General features: G+C 42.1%; 1 protein-coding gene across 1 annotated transcript; it reads left to right on the forward strand.

The window, feature by feature from the left end:
* Positions 1-761: 761 nt before the first annotated feature.
* On the forward strand, positions 762-17,178 carry LOC111066750 (homeobox protein Nkx-6.1). The gene is made up of 4 exons (XM_022355584.2): positions 762-2,539; positions 4,165-4,350; positions 10,557-10,753; positions 16,385-17,178. Exons 1-4 carry the CDS (start codon positions 1,651-1,653, stop codon positions 16,613-16,615), a joined length of 1,503 nt encoding a protein of 500 aa, XP_022211276.2. The 5' UTR covers positions 762-1,650; the 3' UTR covers positions 16,616-17,178.
* The last annotated feature ends 4,374 nt before the right edge of the window (positions 17,179-21,552 follow it).

Raw genomic sequence — 21,552 nt, forward strand, 5'->3', positions numbered from 1 at the left:
ACAACACTGCTCTGAGGCTCTGAGGGTGTGGCTTTACTTAGGCTTAAATTAAATATTGATAATATTTAACAATTGAATACATACTTTATTTTTTATTGAATTTTGTACATATTATATCAATTTCTATCTTTATAACCTCTTCTTCTCCCCAGTTTCCCTTTTAAATTTCGTGCATTCATTCAGTACCAGCGCCATTTTTAATTATTTAAATGAATAAACCCAACAAAAAAGTAAGCTTGGCGGCGGCCCCCCCGGGCGCTCGTCTCAATATTTATAGCTTTTTAAACAAATAAACAGAATTCGCAGTCGACAAAAAGGCCACCCACAATCCCGGTCAGATTCAGAGCCCGACCCAAAACCAGAGCCATGAAAATGCACTCACAGCGCTCTTTCTCCCTCACACACGCACACACAAACAACGCGACAGAGAGAGAGAGAGAGAGGCAACCAGTACCAGGATCAGGTCCAGTCTCAGTCCCGTTTCAGTCCCAGGCTCCAATCCGAATCCGAAATAGTTGATTTTAATGATGTACATAATAAAATTCCTATTCGTTTTGTGCTGAAGAGAGCCAGGGAGAGAGAGCGGTTCGCTCCCCTGATTTACGAAGTGCCGTCTCTTTTGCTCCGACGCGTGTTGATGCTGCGAATGGAATTCGAGGGTTGGTTGCACGAGCTGAAGCTGGCTAAAACTGAAACTGAGATTGTGCGGCGGCCAAGTGAACTGGGACCATCGAGTCATTCCGATTTCCCAAGCCTAGGCAAGCGGTCACGCGCGCGTCGCACTCTGAAATATACGGCCAACCCAATACAAAGTCATATTACGCCAAAATCAGTTTACAGTAGAGTGGTGCATACGAGAATGTCGGTACAAATTTAAGCCAACGCAACGAAACCGCGAAAGTACAATTGATTTCCTTTGAAGTGTCTGTGCAAAACATTTGGATGGTTCAAATATTATAAACTAAAAATTGGATCGTACGAAAATAACAAAACAAAAAGTTTTTGACCGCTTAGGAACAAAGGAAGAAAAAAAGGAATTCTGCAAAGCTGTGTGAACCAATCTTAAGAAAGAATCCGTAAAATAAAGACTCTCTCCTATCAACCAGTTGATGCTTGAAAAAAATTAAAGTTTAAAAAATAAAACAACACCCTAGAAACTAGAACTTCGTCCAGCATCAAAAACATTCTTGAAATCTAAAAATATATAGAATAATATAGAGAGTCAAAATAATTAAATTGCGAATTTCGAATTTCGATCCCCCATACCAAAGCCAATAAAACCTTGAGTTGAAGGTCGTCAATACCCTTGCAAGGATCTCCACAGCCTTGCATTCCCAAAACTATTCGAGTGGACCGCGTGACTTCGTCTATCCCAAGCTGGGTAGTCCATTCCTTAACACAACGCCCGCGGGTGGCAGCACCAATCCCTCGCCCATACCCACTCTTACATCGGCTCCAGCGACGGCCACAGTGGCGGCCAAGCAGTTGGCTCAGACCTTCCAGCTTTCCGCTAACTCCGCCTTCAACCTTGCCCTGCCGCCGAGCTTTTACCGCCTACCAGGCAGCAGCAGCAGCAACCACACCGAGCCACAGGCTGTCACGCACACGGACTGCTCGGGCCTGGAGTACGGACACGGACACGAGCCGGAGATGGATCTGATCAATCCGTACATGCGGCACCACCATGCCATGGCCGCAGCGGATTACCAGCAGCAGCTGGCGGACTATCACAGTGCAGCGGCTGCGGCGGCGGTCTACGCCAACAACAACAACAACAACAGCAGCAATAGCAACAACCACAACCACAATAGCAGTCCCCTGATGCTTCTGAAGGCGGCGGCCCATGGCGGAGGCCTGAAGACCTCTTCCGCTGAAGATTCCCCTTCGACAACGCCGCCGCCTGCCTCCTCGCGCCTTCATTCGGAGTCGTCGCCCTCGCCACGCTACGAGCATAATTCCAGTCCAGGCGTGGACAGCGCCAAGTCCTTCGCACTCAGCGGCGGCGAGGAGCAGTGCCAGAACAGCGAGTCCGCCAGTCCCCCGCCGCCACTCGACTACAGCCCCGAGAACCTGACCAGTCGCGGCAAGTTCCAGCACCACCACTCGGTCAATCCGCTGGCGCTGCACAACCACAACCATACCCACAGTGGGCATCTCAACAACAACCACAGTGGACACCTCAACCACAACAACAACAACAACAATAACAGCATGAGCATGGAGCACAAGCTGCCCCTCAGCTTCCTGGGGCCTCCTCTGGCGGCCCTCCACTCGATGACCACGGAGATGAAGACTGCCCAGGGGGGGTCCGGAGTGGGTGCCAGCAGCGGTCCTTCCTCCGCGGGCAACGGCCTCTCTTATGGCCACAGTCCAAACGCCCATCTAATCAGCGATCGCGGATCGGGGGGCAGTTCTTCGTCGTCCTCCACCACGGCCAACACCACGAACAGCCAGGGAGCCCCCAATCCACATGGCATCGATACGATTCTGTCGAAACCACCGCCGGTCACATCGGCGGGTCTAAGTGCTTTAACAGGAGGTGAGTGTGAAGGATGCCGCTGATGGTATCTCCTTTAAGATGGAGATACAGATCAGGTATACTTTTAAGGGATACATAGTAAAAAATAAAGTAATTCGATTTTTAGGGATTCTTACGATAAAATGTAAGGAAATGGGACTATATGGGACATATTCTTATCGTAGAAATAAGATTTGGAATGTGAAAAATTATACTATGTACATTCTACAATCTATCGTTTATTCTTTGGATTTTTGAAGAGCTTGATGCCATTTTCCCGTACATTAACACTATGCTCTCTTTGCTGAGTAGTTTTCTTTTCAACTAAAATTCGATTTGCCCCTTATGAAACCCAATCTTGTATGTACAGCAAGATCCCCTCAGACCTTATTTCGGCTAACCAAATTATTGAGCAATATTTAAACATACATACATATATTACATATCATATGTACTTATGTATGTATGCTTCACCCACGACCACGAAAAAACAGTTAAATTAAATTATATATATTTTAAATGGTGCAAAAACGGGTTTCGCAAACTGTCGCAAACAAACCAATGAAAAAGAGCGCTAAAAATTTGTTTTGCGAATCCGGTTTGGCATGATTCCATGTGATTCAATAAAACGAAACCCAGGCCCCTGTCATTGCACATCTTTCCCTTACCAGCATACATAATCAGGGCAATTTTAGATATTGAGCACAGCAGTTTCTATGAAATCCGAAATGGTCATAATATCCAATTGCGAAATTGCCACAAAACGTAATGAGATACGCGTTTTAACTTAAATGTTGCAGCAATTAGTTGTCAAATTGTTTGTAATTAAATCAAAATGACACATGAAAAACGTGCTCCATAGCGGTGAATGGAAGGAGGGGTAGTGGGTATTCATGAGTGTGACGTTGTCGTTTCCATAAAATGATTTTTGGAATTTTCTTTTTCTTTTCTATGTGTTTCGGTTTCTGTCTCTGTTTCTGACCGATTTTTTGACAGTTAAATGTGGACCAATTGTGAGCCGTGACAGCGGAGGGCAGAAGACAGGGTGCTGACAATGTGCCATAACATTTTTAATTATTTTTAACGAGGGCGTTTATGTGATTTGATCCGTTCATTTCATTTTTTTTCCCTCCCATCGCCATTTAAATGTTTTCGGCCAGCGAACAAAATGCTTCTCATTCTTTTTATGACAAATTATTTAATGGCTTTTAATTAATCTGAACAAATTTTCCTATTGTAATGGCGAATGAGTGTAGCATGAGTGGGCAGAAACTTTGGGCAACCGAAAGAGAACGAGTCGAGCAGAAATCTGATCAACTGGAAACAATCTTTTTAGGGGATTAGTTAATGGGAGAGGTATTTGCTAGTGATTATATAACTGACGTTAAGTGAGGGAATCTTAAGCAGCACTCATTGCCAATCATAGTCAATTAATAAACACACAAATACAAATATATCTTATAAATGATAAGCTCATTTATCTCTCATTTATATGTACATCTATAGTCACCATAAAAACTCTCAATTTAAATTTGGTTATTGAAAACATGCATATGTGTAGATATTATTAGAATTGGGTTGAAAAGGAAATATAAATTATAAAACTCATCTAACGATTATTTCACCTTTGTTCCCTTACCATACAGCTGGCATACCCCGCTTCTCCATTGCGGCCGCTGCAGCGGGCATGGCCCAGTATCTATCGCAGAGTCAGGGAGCGCCGCTGAAGACTCATGCCGGACACATTGTGGACCGAACTCACCTTTACTGGCCGGGACTGCAGGGACTGGTGGCCAATCCGATAGCGTGGCGAGAGCGTCTATCCAATACGAGTGAGTACCAAAGAAAGCCTCAGACCCAAACACTAATTTGCAAAAATCAAATAAATCGATCGATCGATCGATCGATCGATCGGTAATCAGGCCAGACTGAATAGAGCGCGTAATTTGGTTACGATTGTCCGCGGACTGTCAACGGGCACACCCCTCAGCGGGTTCCGACTTCCTGTTGGGAGGGGAAACCGTTAACAAAGCGAAGCGAATGGCCCCCTAATGATCGTGGTGATCAGGCGAGAGCTTCTCAAGTGATTACCAATATGATTTACAGAGGCGGACAAGACGAGGCCGAGCTTACAGTTGCAGTTCTGCTCCAGGCCCAGCTACCATTGTCCAGCTCATTAATAAGTGTTGAGGAATCACTTTAACACGATCAGAGAGTTCAGAGAGCTCTCGCCATGACTCCACACAAAAGTCGATAATGATGATGATGATGGGATGGGATGGGAAGAGATGGGATGGTAAACTCGTATTCGTATATGGGATGGCTCGACATATGAAATATTAATTTACTGGCTCGCTTTCGATCTGGGCTCTGGTTTCTGATTTCTGATCTGGTTACTTCATTATTATATCTATTTATAGGAGCCATCTCTCTCTCTCTCTGAGACCCTAAGCTCATTAAGTAATGTGGCACCATCTCGAAACTCGTTTTCCTTTTTCCCAATTGTTTATTTGTTTAAAGTCTCTCGCTGCCGCTCCCGCATCGCATTGGCAATTGATTTGATTTAGTGCTATGGGCTACTGCGGCTGCTGCTGCTGCTGCTGTTTGGCTTTTAATTGCGCCCATGACTGGGCACAAATGTGTTGGCCCAAGTCGGAAATCGTTCACAATTTTCTTACATTGACCAGATCGCAGCTGGCGGAGAGGCAGAGATATGTGCGCTGTGCCTATGTTTGTCTTGTGTTTGATTTGATTTCTGAAGTGTGTCGTGTCGTTAGGTGTCGGGGAATTTTCAAGCTTTTGGTAGCTCTGTGGCCCACATTAACCAAATATTGATTTAATTGATTTGCTAAACAGTGCAGTAAGCTGGACTCGGATACACACTGGCGAGCGGTGGCGTCTCTAGCCAACTGACAGGACAACAGTCAGTTTGTTGAAAGCAAATTAGGGAGTCAGAAAGTGGAAGGCTTGCTTAATTGGAAAATGGTTAAATCTACTGACTAAGCCAGAGAATCCGTTTTCTTCCCTAAGTTCTTACCAATTTTAACTTCTATAAATAGCATCTTATGATTTTCATATATTTCATTGTGAATTGTAAGTGCACCCCGTATTTCCCTGAGGCTCCAGCATAGCAAAATCCCATACATTTGGTGACCCAAATGATTATTCTCGAGTACCTATGTACATCCAGCGATAAGTAACCCACCCTTTTGAATTTTAGCACCAATCGAACTGATAAACTGATAAATAGAACCAAAAACAATACAAGACACTATCAACGAATATGGCAACAAACGTAATCCTTTTCAATTGTAATCAAATAAATCAACAACAACAAATGCGCGACGAGCTTGCAAAAACGGAAAGCCAATAAATTGTCATTAATAAATTGCCAGGCAAATATTAATAATAATAATCACATCACAAGTGATAGCATTAAACAGGTGGGCTCGGGTGGTGGTGCAATCGAATCAAATGAAAAATTCCGGGCATAATCAAAGAGTAAATAATGCCAGTTAGAGAATATACCCAGCCCGAATAAGCTAATCAAATGCAATTTCATTATTAATAACAAATAAAGAGTGTTGAAAACAACAGGCACAAAAAACCAGAGCACTCTTTTTAGCGCACAAAACTACGGCCATGTTGCCATTGCCGTTACCGTTGCCGTTGGTGTGAGTGTGTTGTGCGCACACGCACACATTGCCAGCACTGGAAGCGCTCTCTTTAAGCCTTGTTAACATGACAGCCTACAAGCACATAGACACGCACACACACATTTATTTGAAGCCTGTCCCCATTTCAGGATAAAACAAAAAATAAAACACACCAACCCTGGGCCTGCTTCCGCTGCGTCTTCTTCGCCTACGTCTAGATAATAATGTGGCAACATATTCTCACAGCGTCTGGGTCTGCCCTTATCTCCCTATATACATTATTCTACTCGTTCATATACATGTACATACATATGTATGTATGGTAGAGCAACAGCCGAGCAAATCCATTCCGCTTTAACATTGCTTTCGGGCTAAAAAGTTGGGTTCTTCTTGTTCTGCCGTCTGGGCCAGCAGCTGTCGCATCTCTTTTACCATAAATATGTATGTTTATATTCGAGCAAAAATAAATAAATATATTCGAAAGTGAATGGACGATATTCATGTAAATAGCGGAAATATGAGAATGTTTTACGGCGGCTAAAGTTAACCGAAACAAAAATTATGTGGAAACAATGAGCAAGAGCAACTGACAATTGGAACATGTTTTTCAAATTCCATTTTATGGCTTGTTATTGTGGGTTGTGAGATTCAGAAATACAATATACAATATTGATTTTTCTGTTCTCACGGGTAAAGCAGAGAAGAATATCTTAGATGCTAGGCAGAGGACTTACGGTGTTGAGAAGTTGGTCTGGAATGTTGTCTAAGCAGAGATGGTGGTACACATCAGAAATGTAAATATTTGGATTGACCAAAAGTGATATTTGATTGAAATTGACAAACAAATATATATATATTATTTTGCATTAATTAATTAATTTAAATAAAATCTTTTTTAATGTTAGCCAAGTCCACTTTGCTTTACATGTATGTTTAGTCGACCCATAAACTCGTTTCCACCCCCTCCTTTGCTACGTGTATATAAATATATACACATGTGCATATGTACGAATATACGTACGTGTTTTAAAAAAGGAAAACCATACAAAAATAAAATAAAGCGAGACAACCACATTCTGCTAATGAAATAATTAACTTTAACATAAAAAGTAAATACAGAAAAGGGGAAAAAATCGAGCCATTAATTCAGAGAGCCGGCAACAGAAACCGCATCCAGCGTTTGACACAATTCATTAAGCTTAATGAAGACAGCGAGAGAGACAACACGAGCCTGTCTAGCTGTTGCGTTTAATTAAAATTCAAGTGGCATTTTGTGTGTCAGCCACTCTGGCATCTCCATCCCCCCATCCCCCCTTCCAAAATCCAAGCGAAACTTGTGCTTTAAGCATATAATCGGGCATAAAACAGGCCATAAAACAATGCACAGACAGAGAGGGCAACAGTGGCACTTAATGAGGCAGAGGAGGCCGAGGACCAACCAACCTACCTACCATCCTACCTGTGTGTATATAAAAAGATGCAGATTAGTCGCAGGCGAGTCCAGCCGAGCCGACTTGTGGCAGGGGCGTTTTGCTTTCGCACAGCCAGATTGTGATGAAGACTTTACAAGATTGTGGTATAACATGAGAGGGCATTGGTTGGGACTTGTTTGGAGTTGAGTTTGGGATTTGTTTGGATCTTTTATTTTACCTTCTTATTTTAGTTGTAAAGAGTTTCCCAGTAAAGTTTTTTAATCATTTTAAAACAGAAACCCTATTTTAATATTCACTTGCTCTCAAAAATCAATGCAGCCACTTCTCCATTATTCCCTTGGATAATCGCCTGTCTATCAACATTTGGTTTTAACCACTGTATCGCCGAAGGCCAGACACACTCCCCTCCCTCCCCTTTAGATCTTGCCCTACTCTCTGCCCCATCACACCCGATAATAAATGACTTTTTAATATTTTCAATAACGGAAACATTTACACAAAACAGCACACGCCCACCAGCCTCTGACGCCCTCCTAAAACAGAGGCGGAAAAATGTCCAAAAATATTAACGCCATAAAAAATTATTGCGAGTGAAAGAAAATGAAACGGAAAACGGAAAAAGTGGAAATGGAAGGAAAAAAAGGAGGATTTAGCTGGAGGCAGGAAAAAGTGCAAATGCAGCGATGCCAACAGGGTGACTTATGCGATTATAGACAACTGCCGCTGACTCGGTGGAAGAATGCTGAGGGCGGCAAGGGGGACGGAGTGAAGAGAAGAATTCCCCTCTGCCAGATCCATTTCATTGCAATGCGTTTGAGGGCCGTGACATGAGCAAATAAACGCTTCATATTTGTCGGTTATTTATGAGGGTCCTTTGCAGGACGCAGCTGCCAACCGCCAGGCTACCCGACAGCAGGGCACGAGACAGACAGAGAGAGTGAGAGAGAGAGAGAGAGAGAGAGAGTCAGAGGCAGCTATAGAGACTATAGAGAATACAAAAATTATCACTGCTACAATTTTTCTTGCCAGGGATTAAGCTTGTTACATTGTGGACCTCCCCAAGCCCGGGATGGTACTCCCCCTATGTTCCCCTTTATTGACAAGTCTTGTTAAGCTCCAGAATGGTCTGTGAAACAACAGAAACCATATAAATTGAATGCCACAAATTTGGAAGGGATTTTTCTTTCAATATTTCGAACATTGCAATCAAATGGGAGTATTCCAGATGGGATGCGAACAGAGTTGGCTGGTGATGACTAGTGATGAAAGCTGCGTGAAAAATGGCAACCCATTTTCACAGTATGCATTCAGTATAAAGTAAAAGCCGGGATACGGGTATGATCTGCAGAAAGTACTCCACAACTGTGATCGCATCAACGTTTTTATTGTATGAAAATCCAATTTTCTCTATCCCGACATAGACATGGCTCCCCCTCCCTTTCTACAGACCTTCAGTACTCACTTTAATTGCAATCCTTTTTTGTTCTATTTTGCGCCCATATTCCATGGCGTAACCCAAAAAAAGATATCCTTATCTGTATGAAAGCTGTTAGAAATAACCATTTAAATTAATAATTTTGCACAAATGGCACCAAAGTATCATAAAGGGACTCAAAGTTTCGACCCAAGCCGAGCACAGGAGGCAACGACCAAAAAAAGGAGTCCCATGCATGCCACCAGCCCAAGAACCACCCCCTCCACCCCTTGAGGGTAACGGCTGTCTGTGGCTTTACCTTTTACCAACCTCATTTCCCTTTTTCACGTTTGGCTCTGCCCCGTGCATATTTAGTTAAATCATTTCACATAATTAGGGATCATTTAATAATGGGGTGACATTAATTGAAAGGACACATACACAGACACAGACACCCTGGCAGCCCTGCCATAGGCGCACACCCACCACAACTTCACCCCCACCCCGCCCCAATCACCTTCCCATTCCCTTGGCTTCCGTTTTATTTTATGACCACCCACCGACCATGTCCACTTGACTGACTTTACGAGCCAACAGGGCACGTACATACCTTCCTCGTCCTTTCCCCAGCTTCATCTCCGACAGGGGCGTGGCTGCTGGGTGGGCGTTTTATTTTTGGACCACTTGGCCTGCTTTTATTGGCCTCTCGTCGTCGTCGTCGCTTTTGCTAATTGATTTTAATGAAGGCTCCGAGAGCCGACCCTCCGTCGACCATCAACGGAAAAAGTATTGGTCCCCATGCTGGCCTGTCCCATAAATTGCTGCGGTCAATTTCGGTTTGTTAATTGTGTAAACGTGTGCATAGGGATTTTTTGTACTTTTTGAATATATACGTATATTTTGTGACCAAATTGTAATTAGTGAGCAATTATTATTTGGCTGGGGACACATTTCGGCAGATAGAACATCGTTCCAGAGCTTTTACAATGTGGCCCAAATCTAAAAGATTCATCATTTCCTTCATCTTTTCATGTGCATGGAAACTATAGACGAATATTATTAAAAAAATGTACTTTTATTATTACATTAAAATTGAATATTGCCAAAAACAAAGCTTGTTAGCTACTTTTATTTGATGGACCACACACCACCCCCAAACACCTTTCTGCGGGTGATTCTCAGAAAGTTTACTCACAAATTAGCAGCTGTCGCCTCGTAAACAATTAATAAATGTCACAAAACTTTTCTGCCACAACACCGAAATCGTTTGCCATCCACCCCAGGATTCGCTTCCAACTTTGTCCTCTCTCTTATCTTTTGGGGCGAAATTGTTTAACAATTCATAATTAACATTTGGGGGGACAATAAATACTTGAGCTGGGAAATGCTTGTAAACAAGATACTCAAATGTTTGAGTTTTTAAGATCTGAAAAGTTTCTCGAGTAGTACAATAAATATGCATTTGAAGATTGAAAGTGTTTGTTTGTGAGGGAACGAAATAACTAAGCAACAAAATCGAAATGTCTTACTTGCAGTGTCCGCCAATCTATCGCAATCGCATCAGCATCATCCATCGAACGACAAAGATGGCAAGAAGAAACACACCCGCCCAACATTCAGTGGTCAGCAGATCTTTGCCCTGGAGAAGACATTCGAGCAAACGAAATATCTGGCTGGACCAGAGCGTGCCAAGCTCGCGTATGCGTTAGGAATGTCCGAATCGCAGGTTAAGGTAAGCACAGCCGACTCCCAACCGACTCAAACTCCCTGACTCGGACTGGGCCGAAACCCTTGCTGTATGCAAATTAAAAACCCATAAAAATGGCGGATGAGGCAAACAAAAAATAAAGCCCAAAGAAGGTAGACAAAAGTAAAGACAAACTCACATTTTTCGCCCTGCCTTCTCTGACAAATTTGCATTTTTATTGAAAGCTAAATCCCGTGGATTTTTTGGCCTTACGCCGAAGCACAAAATGGCGCCAATGGGTTTCGACGGGCGACACTGGGTCTAGTCCCCGTCCCAGTCCCAGTCCCAGTCAATGGGCCCCAAAGGACTTAGTGCATCACCCCATAATACACCATTTTAAAGTTGCCTTTTTCCACCCAACATCCAAAAAAAAGGAAGAAAACGTTATCAACAGATAAATCCTTTGTGTCGTCAAATTTGTTGTCATCAACTTTTGGTGTAATCCGCACCCATCGAAACGCACGTGTCATTGTCCATAGTCCGTGGTTTTGCCACCCGAGTCGCGTCATCCGGGGCGGATTTGTATGCCGCTACAGTATCTGTATCTACATTTTTGGTCTCCCCTTCTTGGGATTGTAATTTTGAATTAGTTGTAAGCCGGCGCAGGTTAATTGGTTTGCGGAGGGGTTTAAAATCGGTGGAAATCGGTGCGCGGAGCAAACGAGTTGGTGTTGGATGGGGAGCAACATTTGAAGGACTGAAAATGGTCGCCTGCAATCAAGGCGGTAGTATTTGATAAATATATACATCAAAGGTTATTGTAACTGTTAGTATTACGTTATATACTAACAGTTACAATAACAATTTAAATGCAAATACTAAGGAAATATTCCACATGGAAGGAGTCGCCTGCATTATAGCCTGATCAGATTCCCTTATTAGAATGACATGATTGCCTCGTTTGTGCGGCAGTTGCAACATCCCCTTTTCTTGCAACAACTCGGTATCTGGAGTTGAGAGTGGAAAAGAAATCACGTTTATGATGAGGGAAAATGATTAATTGCCAAAGAATGAGGCACAGGACGGACAGATAGAGAAGGAAAGAGTGGGAAAAGAGGAAGAGAGATAGAGATGGATAGATGAACATTCAGGATTGATGGCTTGAGCTGCAGCTAAATATGCGTCATTTTGTGCTAAGACTAAACAGATATCAGACAGAGACAGAGACGGAGATGGAGACAGAGATGGAAAGTGGGAAAGAGAACGCGCTGATGACGAGTACAAATGGACAGAGAGATGAATCGAAACTGCAGGATTGGGTTGAGTCTGACCCCCATCTGCTCTGGACGCGGTCCTAGACCTGTCCCTGCCTCTGTCTCTGTCCCTGGTCTCGTCTCGTCTCTCTGATAGACATGCCAAATGACTGCATGACTTTTGGGTGAGTGTAAATTAAATTCTGGACCCGGGATGGAACAGAGTGCAGATGGGACAGGGACAGGGACAAGGACAGGCCAACGACGAGGATGCCAGCTTCATACATATTCAATTAGTGTGCGTGCATGTGTGCCTCTGAGGGAGCCGTACAACAGAGCCAGATGAAAAACAGCCATGACGATGATAGTATGCAAATTGACAAACAAAAGGCAGAGCTGGACAACAGACAACAGCCGCCCACAGGCAGTCCCGCAGAAAAATTATGACAGACACACTCACGAACCCAAAATGCAAAGCAGGCAGGACACCCTGTATCTGTATCTGTATCCGTATGGTATGTGTGTGGGCTCTTGGTCAAATGATCTTGACAAGAATAATTGCGCTGTTATCATAATTAAAACCGTTTTTGGACACACACACAGGGACTCAAAGTCCTTTGGTCCTTCGTTTTAGCAATCATTTAATGCAAATGGTCGCCATTTTGTACGCTCTTATGAGAGGGAGACATCCGGCTCGTCCCGCACTCCTCTCCCCGGGTGAGTTATAGCGTCTGTGGCCATTATTAATGACGCTCCATGTGTGGGAAGAGACTCCAGATTCCCTGGCATAGTTAGCTCCATTCCCTGCAATAAAATTATTGCATGTTTTGTTGTTATAGCTTTTTCGTGATTTTTGCCCAGTCCCCCCAGTCCCCCCCGTTGTCGTTTTGCATAAATGTAATGGCATTATGGATCCTCTGATTGTATAGTCCATGTATGTAAACACTCTGGTTTGAATTGTTTTGCGAATGGTAGGTGGACAATGCGGATTGGTAGAGGGACGGGTGTGGAGGACTCCCTTTTGTTGTAATTTGCTAAAACCTAGGGATACATTTGGAGAATTAATTAAATGAGCTATTTAGTCTGGGCTTGTAGATATTTATTTATGCAGAGAAAGCTAAGAGATTCGAGGTAAATATAATAATCTGAGTACGTAAGAAACTCTGGTTTGGAAATTACTGAGCATTGAGGAAACTTTCCACGACCAAGGATCTAGTCCTGTGGGATGTTAGGTTTAATTTAAAATATTGGTTTACTAACTCGATTATTTCTTAATGGATTTCAATCCATCCAGAATATATACGGAGATCCCGCTTTTACCGAATTGTATCCCTCATTAATATTCATTTAAATGGCTCTTAAGATTTTCTAGAAATTATCCATTTTCGGCTACCATAAAATATCATTGGCAAAGTGCTATTTGTGATGGATGGAAACAAGATTTTATTATTGTTAAAATGTCTTTTTATGATCTGTTGGTTGTGAAGAGACGCAAAGCGCAGGCCGCATAATTAGCACCAGAATAATGAAAGCTTATAGACCAAATCCAATTCCAGGCGACTGTCAGAAGTGACAGTTTGGCAATTGACAATGGGCGATATCTGACGAAACCTGACAGGCCAACAAGCTGACAATGGGGCAGTTCATAAAACCTTATGACAGAAGTTTGAAATAGTGTCTAATTGATTTTTTTTCGGGATGAGAAAGAATTCCATTGTGTCTGGCTAATGGATGTGATTGTGTGTTAATGAATGGGTTGGGCCAGACATTTACATACTCCTTTCCCCTTTCTAGCATTCTCGTAGAAGAGACACATACGAAGCAGACTTATAGGGTCGCCATCATTGCTCAGCAATTAGTCAAATAACCAAAAAGTAAAACCAAATGCATTTTTATGGTCTGAACCCTGGGATGGCTTCAAGTTTATGGCTACAAAATACAAAATCAAATAAATCACAAACTCACATAAATACGGTGAGAGCCCGTGCCCGAGCCCGAGCCCGAGCCCGGGCCCATATAAAGAGCGAGGGCGAGTCGAGTTCGAATTCGAGAATTTACGAGCCAGAACTACAAAAATAAATAAATAAAAAAATTCTGTGAACCAATAGGAGGAAAAAAGCAAAGAGCGTGGCCAGAGCCAGAGCCACAGCCAACTTGTCAGCCGATCAGAGAGGTATACTCGTACGTATGCGAGTAGAGGTAGAGGTAGAGGTCGATGTTACCAAAAAAGGCACTCGTATTGGGAATCGGAGAGAAGCCATGTTGTAAATTTTCATGACTTTTAAGTATGCCTCTACTACCGACCTCTCACCCCTTACCCCTTACCCCTCACCAGCTATCCCGTCTCACACAGAGGACGCGTAAACAAATAAATTTCCAATTTGGCCAAAAAGTCATATATTTCGCTTTGAGGGATCGAACATCAGGAAAGAGGTTTGTTTTTGACATCCCGTCCATTCCTACGAAATTTACATAACACTTTTTATCCTTATCTGGGACCCACCTGACGGACAGCTGGACGGGATGGGACGGCACTTCCCGCTGTGGTGGCAAAATGGAATATGTTTTATAACATTTTCCTTTTTGTTTTGTGTATGCTGTGCTGTGCTGTTTCTGCCGCAATAAATAAATCCCAATACGAAATCGAAGCGTAACGTGACCACGTCAAATTGATTGCCACAACATTTGATTGACTTTGACATGTTGGCTGTCATAAATTCAGCTTCCCTTGACCATCTTTCCGCCAGTACCTGTACCTGTGCCTACCAAGGCGGCTTCTAAGTTCTCTTCTGCTATTCCCCGTTTGCCATAAAAGTGTGTAAACCATTTCTGGAAATTTATTTCAGCCATAGGGTGTGGCTGAGCTCGGAGGGCAACGCGTTAAAGGGTAATAAATGCGTATATAAATTTAAGAAATAAATTGAAATAAACCTTCAATTCAATGCATTTTGGAAAAAAGAGTACACCAGCAGAAATCTTATATTGAATACTTAAATACATTAGTATGTATATCCTAATGTTTCGGATCATAAAATTGTTTCTTTCATAGCTCTTCTACTTGAAAATTCCACAAAATCCTACAATCTGTTGTCATTTCCAACAGTCTCAACTATGCTTTAGTGGGTGCTATATGACGCATACACAATTCGTTATGATGTCGACAAAAAGTGAGAAGAGAAGAGAAAGAGAAGGCAGGCTGCTCCAAGCTCGTTTTTCCTTTTTGCCCATGGCTCAGAGGCAAATCCCGTTACAACATGGACACAGATGTTACCAAAAAATAATGACCATGAAAAGCATCCTTAATGATGCCAACTAATGTTGTTGTTGTTTCTGTTGCTGTTGCTGTTGGATGTCTGTTGTTTTTCCGAGGGCCAAGACACAGTGTGAGTCTGGCGCTGTCTCTGTCTCTTTCTCTGGCACAATGTCGTGTTCCTGGTGTTTCGGCTGCCTCTGCGGCATGTAGCACACGAGAAATATTAATTGTATTTTTATTTCGCATAATGTTACATATAATAATTACACGAATGTGCAAATGAAGTTGTAAATTATGCTGTGTCTGGTTTAATTGCACCTTTGGGCTGGCTGTTGTTCCCAGCGTTGATTTCTCTATGGCCATGAAGGCAATGTTATATGTATATATAAAACGGTTATAACGGCAAGGGATAGATAATTTCGTTGATATTTTGTATGGGGTGTACTGGTGTAAGAGGAGCATCCTGTCTATACGAACGGAATCTCAACCAACTCTGCCTACAAATCGGCTATTCGTATTTCCGAAAGCTGGCTGAAATCTTACATTAAGTGCCCACTTAGAAGCTTTGTTAATGATTCTAACTGCAAACAGCTACCAAAAATATGCTCCATCATCAAACAAATGTAGAAATTATTCCGATTCAGAGGCAGAACACGCCTCCACCACCACCACCACCGCCACCACTGCGGCAACAAAGGAGGCAAGTTGCAAAACGTGCCTGGGACTAGGCACTGGATGGGTGGTGTTTCCCTGTTTAAAACAGGCTCTCTGAACGGCGGGGTGTGAGTGGGGGAGAGTGAGAGGGAGATGAAGCAACATATGTTGCCACAGGGCGAGGCAAACGAGGCTGGCAAAATGAAGCGCAACCAAAGACGTTAGTCATGGTTTTGTGCATAGTTTTTGCAACCGCTGCTGTTGCTGCTGCTGCTGCTGCTGCTGCTGGGCAACATTCTGCCATTTGGCTGTCCAGGGCTTAATATTGTCTTAATTGAGGGTTAACCGGCGTTGATGATGCGACTTATGGGCTGTTGAGGCAGCGCTCGCAGGACTTAATGACTTTGACAATGTGACTCGCCTAATTACACATGCCGCAAGCGTTTGATTTAAACCTGGAATTTCCATAGCGGTTATAAAGTTTTACTTACATTTCCCTTTTATTTTCCGTTGCAGGTTTGGTTTCAGAATCGCCGCACCAAGTGGCGCAAGCGGCATGCGGCGGAAATGGCCACGGCCAAGAGGAAACAGGACGATATGGGTGGCGATAACGATGGAGACTGCAGCGAGACCATGGACAGCGACAACGAGAGTCTCGACATGGGGGAGACCCCGGCCCAGAGCAAGAGATGTCGCAGCAACAGCTCCTCGCAGCAGCAGCATCAGCAGGATAATTATCGTCATTAAAACGAATTTACAAATGGCAATGGAATGAAATTAAATGGAATGGAATATACAATACTTAAAATAAATTTCAAATGCCAGCTAATTAGCTAACAACCAAGCAAAAAGCAGCCACGAAAGCAGCAGCAGCCACTAGCGAACAAATTTCCACAATTGTTTGTCTTAAGTTTTAAGGTTTTGCCACTTTACCGTCTTCTGAAGACATTCACATCATTTTCCTCTCACTATATCTCACTAATTTCACCAATTTGTTTATTAGGTGTGTAAATATTTATGTTAATTTTATAAAAAATACTGAACAAGAAGCTTAATTAACGTCTCTTATTGGTAAGAATTGCTAAGCCAGAAGAGAACAACTCACAAAAAATTTAACTGAATTTATTACATATTGTATGTTTAGTTTCTAATCCATAAATTTAATGTATTGTAACCTCGTGCGTTAGAACAGACTTTAGTTCTTAAATATTAAATCTACAAGTATATATACACTATTAACGATTAACTATGCTAACTGAGATTGCGTAAACAATATTCATAATATTGACGATGATACTGCGGAAGCGGATGATGATGATTAATTATTCAAGTAAATTATATGTAAAATGTATTTAAATTAAATTGTAATTTTAATTATTTCAAATTGATAAAGAATAAATACAAAAGAAAAATATGAAAACCATTTGGAAAGTCTTTTCTTAAGGTAATATTTGCCATTAAATGCCCAACAAATTAGAAAAATGTAATTTAGAAAGTTATAACCAATCAGTAGGAAATAAAAATATGAATTTTTGTCTGTAGTCCTATCGGGAACAGTATTCAGTTCAATTCACTTCTTATTTCACATTTGTCTCGGGCTCTGAGATTCTCATTCTAACAACAACAGCATGTTAATGCACATAAAGACTTACAAACATATGGGCAGTTCATATCTGGCGTTACGTTACATTCGTACGACAAAATGTTGAAAAAAATAGTCAAAAAACTGAAATTTGGAAAAAAGATTATCCTCGTTGAATATAATTTGGTTAGACCTATATTCACCAGAAAAATGGCAATAATCGAGCGTACGGTTTTAAAGATATAAGCCAAAGTATGACTTAAAAGTGCGTTACATAAAACAGAAGTGGTTTTCGAGGTTGGGGTACAAAATGGCAAAATCTGCATATTTGATAGGAGATAATAGTAAAAGAAAACATGTCTATAAAAATACCAGAAAATACAAAACAACGTGAACTTTGGCTTATTTCATAGGTTTTAGGATGAAAGTTAATGAAATTATATGTGAATAAAGTAAATTAGTTACCTTTCAATAAATTTAAAAAAAAATATCCGGAAAAAATTATATAGAAATCGGTTTTTATTGACTTCTTATGATTTTTGGCCTGATGGACCTTTTGGCGGAACTGCCCATATGTACATACGAGTATAATATACAAAAGTCATAGAATTGGTTCAGCCAACAATCCGATCAGCCTACTACACCCACAAGAGCATTGAGAGAGCTCAGCAGCGACATTTAACAATTACAGACCGGAAATCTGCTTAGGACACTCCTCTCAGTGCAGTCAGTCAGACGACAATCCGTCAAGGGGACAGAGTCAAAAGGATTAACCTGAAACTATTTCTGGCCAACAAGGTGCAGACAAAAACAAAAAACGGAACAAACGATAGAATAAACGAAAGGAAAAGACGAAGAGGTGGAAAAACGTCACCGAAGAATGAGAATACGTGAATAGAAGCAAACTAAAACCTTAAGATTGATTAACTGTCAATCAAAGGAGAATATGTATGAGTAGAAAACATTGGACATGCTATGAATGGAATCGAAACAGGTTGCAGCAGGCTGTGTGGGGGACGGTAACAATAAATATCATTAAATTATGAATGCCCACCGAGCTGGATGGAAGGGGGCAAAAGAGCGAATGCAACAAGTTCAGATTGAAATGAATGGGAAGGATTTGGAGATGACAGCGTGAAGTCACGTCTAAGAAATTGAAGATCAAAGATGTTCGTGACTCACGAACAATAAAATATTTGTAGCACCAATTTGTGATTTTGAAGATCTGTAAAACTCCGTAGAATACACCATATATACATATATTTACATATATACATATATAAATATATTCCATAACGCAGCATATGACTAGGAAAATGTTTTGGATAAAATCAAAGGTCTTCCCCATCACTGACTCTCAATCTCCCATCCCAAATTACCGACTAGCTTCGAGTACTCCGCGATTCATTGAACCGAAGCTGGACTAATGACCGTGAGGCTGTTGCAACTACCGTGCTACCATTGTTGACTCGTATCTAATGGAGCACCCACATTAATCATTCTTTAACAGCGAATGCAATGGCAAACAATCGAGTTACTCTGGGGGGATCCGTCAATTCAAAATTCCATTAGCATACCGACGATAATTACCTAGAGGAACCATTAGCATCAGCTCAGCCAACAGCCAACAGCCCACAGCCCACAGCCAACAGCAAACAGCAGCCGTATTACGTGATATAAGAAACTCCAGATCAAAGACCACTGCTCCTACACTTCTTCTTTTGATTCGGCCAACTCATTGGACACATTGATCTGGGCACGTTTTCAACCGAATGGAGAGGAATCCAATGAACTTCCGCACAGTTCCGGAGATCTACGGCCTTTTCATCATTGTTTTAGTACGCGCCCAAAGTCAACTTCCAGCAATTGACGGCCGAGTGTGAATTGCCTTTGAATTTGCCATTTCGAATAGGGCCCGGGGGATTCGCCAGCTGCGCAGGCGTCCAAGGCGGCTCGGACGTGCTCGGTTCGGTTTCTTTCTTCTCTCTCTCTCTCTCTCTCTCTGCATCTCGATCTCTGTAGGATCGGTTTCAGGTAAATCCCGCTTAAGCCGCTTATTGACTCTCAGGTTAAAAGAATTTCATCAAAAAAAGCAAACACAATAAACTGTTCCTGTTTGCAATTTCTGTGTTCCGTTCGAACGTGTCCCTGGTGTATAATATGACTTAGGACCTTAGCTCTGCTAATCTGCTTGCTGAAATATTGCAGAACTGACTTCGTTTTGGGCTCGCCAATTCTGTTTGTTTGCCTTCTTCTCTGGCGTGTCAAATATAATTTGATTAATTGCTATATTGTGTGGAGAAGCCTGCTCCTCATTGCATAAGATTAAAGGTCTTTGAAATAATATACTTAAAAGGATTTCAGGTATTCTCATATGAAATTTATTAGTTTAGCTTGCTCATTTTGGTAGACTATTGTCTCACTATGATGTTCAACAAAGGTTTTTAGCTGTATTACATAAAAGTGACTGGAGTAGTGGCTCCAAAACGTACACTTTGCTCAGCGAACCTAGCAAAGTTTCCCAAAACTCCCAGCAAAAGTTTAACAATTTTCTTTAAGAAGGACTCCCTCGAAAATCGATAAATCGATCCCCTAAAAAGGAGCTGCTGGGAAAAGTACGAGTACAAGTTGAACCAAATCCGTGGCTGATGGGAGTGTCGCCCATAAATAGCACGATTCTCCTACTACTTCGACAACACCAGGCCGTGGGCCTCTCTGGCCAAAAATGTACTCCATAACAGTCAAGCGCAGTTTAGCCTGACAATGACAGGCCAGAGTTTGGAGTTGGCCATCAAATTGCTGCTGCTCCTCCGCCTCCTCTGCTTACCCGTTCGGATGACACCTCATGAATGTCCGTAGAGTGGAGAGAACAGCCAACCAAACATAGACACATTTGGTATGGCGTTCGGGGAGGCTACTAAATTGTCCCTCGACACAAATTCGAAATCGATAAATGATAAAAATCAACAGAAACTTCATGGATGCTCCCTTTCCCTCTCCATCTGTTTCTATCCGTCTCGCTGGCTCCTTCCCATTGCATCCCTCTCGCTTGCACGCTCACCGAAATGATGGCGTCGCTTCATGAAGCTTTTATTGTCTGTCTATTTCTAAGCTTTGTACATGGACTCCCCAATACGCACACACACACACACACACACACACACACATAAACACACACAGGGACAAACAGAAGGACACATTGCTATCCCGCTCATTGGATTAGACTCGTCCTCTCGCTCGCACTCACACTCACACTCGCACTACCACTGGAAGTGTTGTGCAGCAAATTTTCGAAAACTTACCAAATTGTTTTCGTAGCTGGGTGGATTCCGATGCTGATATACGAGTACGAGCCTGTCGTGTGTGGAGTTTGCTTTCGCCTCGTCCTGTCTATTTTTGGGGATGTCTCTCTATCTCTAGGACTTTCCCTGTGTTATACTGTGTGTGTAATATACGATGTCGTGCCTGCTTCTGTGTCTGTGCATCTGCATGTGTCCATGTGTGTGTCTGTGTGTGGGTGTTCCTTTGCCAGTGCTCGTGGGCAGACATCGACATTGATTATGCCGTGTTTTTCGCTTTGTTTTTGCGCTCTCCTTGTGTTCTGGCTGTTGTTGGGCTCTAACATCGAATTGAATTATGGCTTATGTTTATAGCAAAACAATGCGAGGGTATGCGTTTTTAATGATCATTGTAGGGGCAATCCATTTATATAAAAGTGGATAGCAACGATGAGGATGAGGAAGAGGAAGGGAGAGCGACGGATGCTCTAAGAAGTGGAATATGAACCGAGATATATTGTAGTGATGTTTGGGTAAACCCGGGCTCCCAGACCCCACCCAGACGGAAAACCTAAAACAAGCCTGCGTGGAAATGATCAGAAGTAAGATTATATGATTCGAAATACAACCAAGATTTGTTTAAGCTTATTTTAAATGTGGGTTACAAGAGTAGGCTTATAAATACATACGTAAGCATATACATACATACATATAGATACATATATATGTACATATTAATTATTAAACATGTTTTTTCTATATTATCCATATTTGCACATCTAAATGTAGCAAGCCAATCAAAATAATCAAATAATATTAAAATG

The sequence above is a fragment of the Drosophila obscura genome, unplaced genomic scaffold (assembly GCF_018151105.1).
Source record: "Drosophila obscura isolate BZ-5 IFL unplaced genomic scaffold, ASM1815110v1 contig_189, whole genome shotgun sequence".
Taxonomy (NCBI): Eukaryota; Metazoa; Arthropoda; class Insecta; order Diptera; family Drosophilidae; genus Drosophila; species Drosophila obscura.

Bases quoted from the DNA above. Each gene is read 5' to 3' on its own strand.
- LOC111066750 (XM_022355584.2), top strand. From the start codon at position 1,651: ATGGATCTGATCAATCCGTACATGCGGCACCACCATGCCATGGCCGCA. The intron at 2,540-4,164 runs GTGAGTGTGAAG...CTTACCATACAG, and splicing joins TCTAAGTGCTTTAACAGGAG to CTGGCATACCCCGCTTCTCC. The intron at 10,754-16,384 runs GTAAGCACAGCC...TTTCCGTTGCAG, and splicing joins TGTCCGAATCGCAGGTTAAG to GTTTGGTTTCAGAATCGCCG.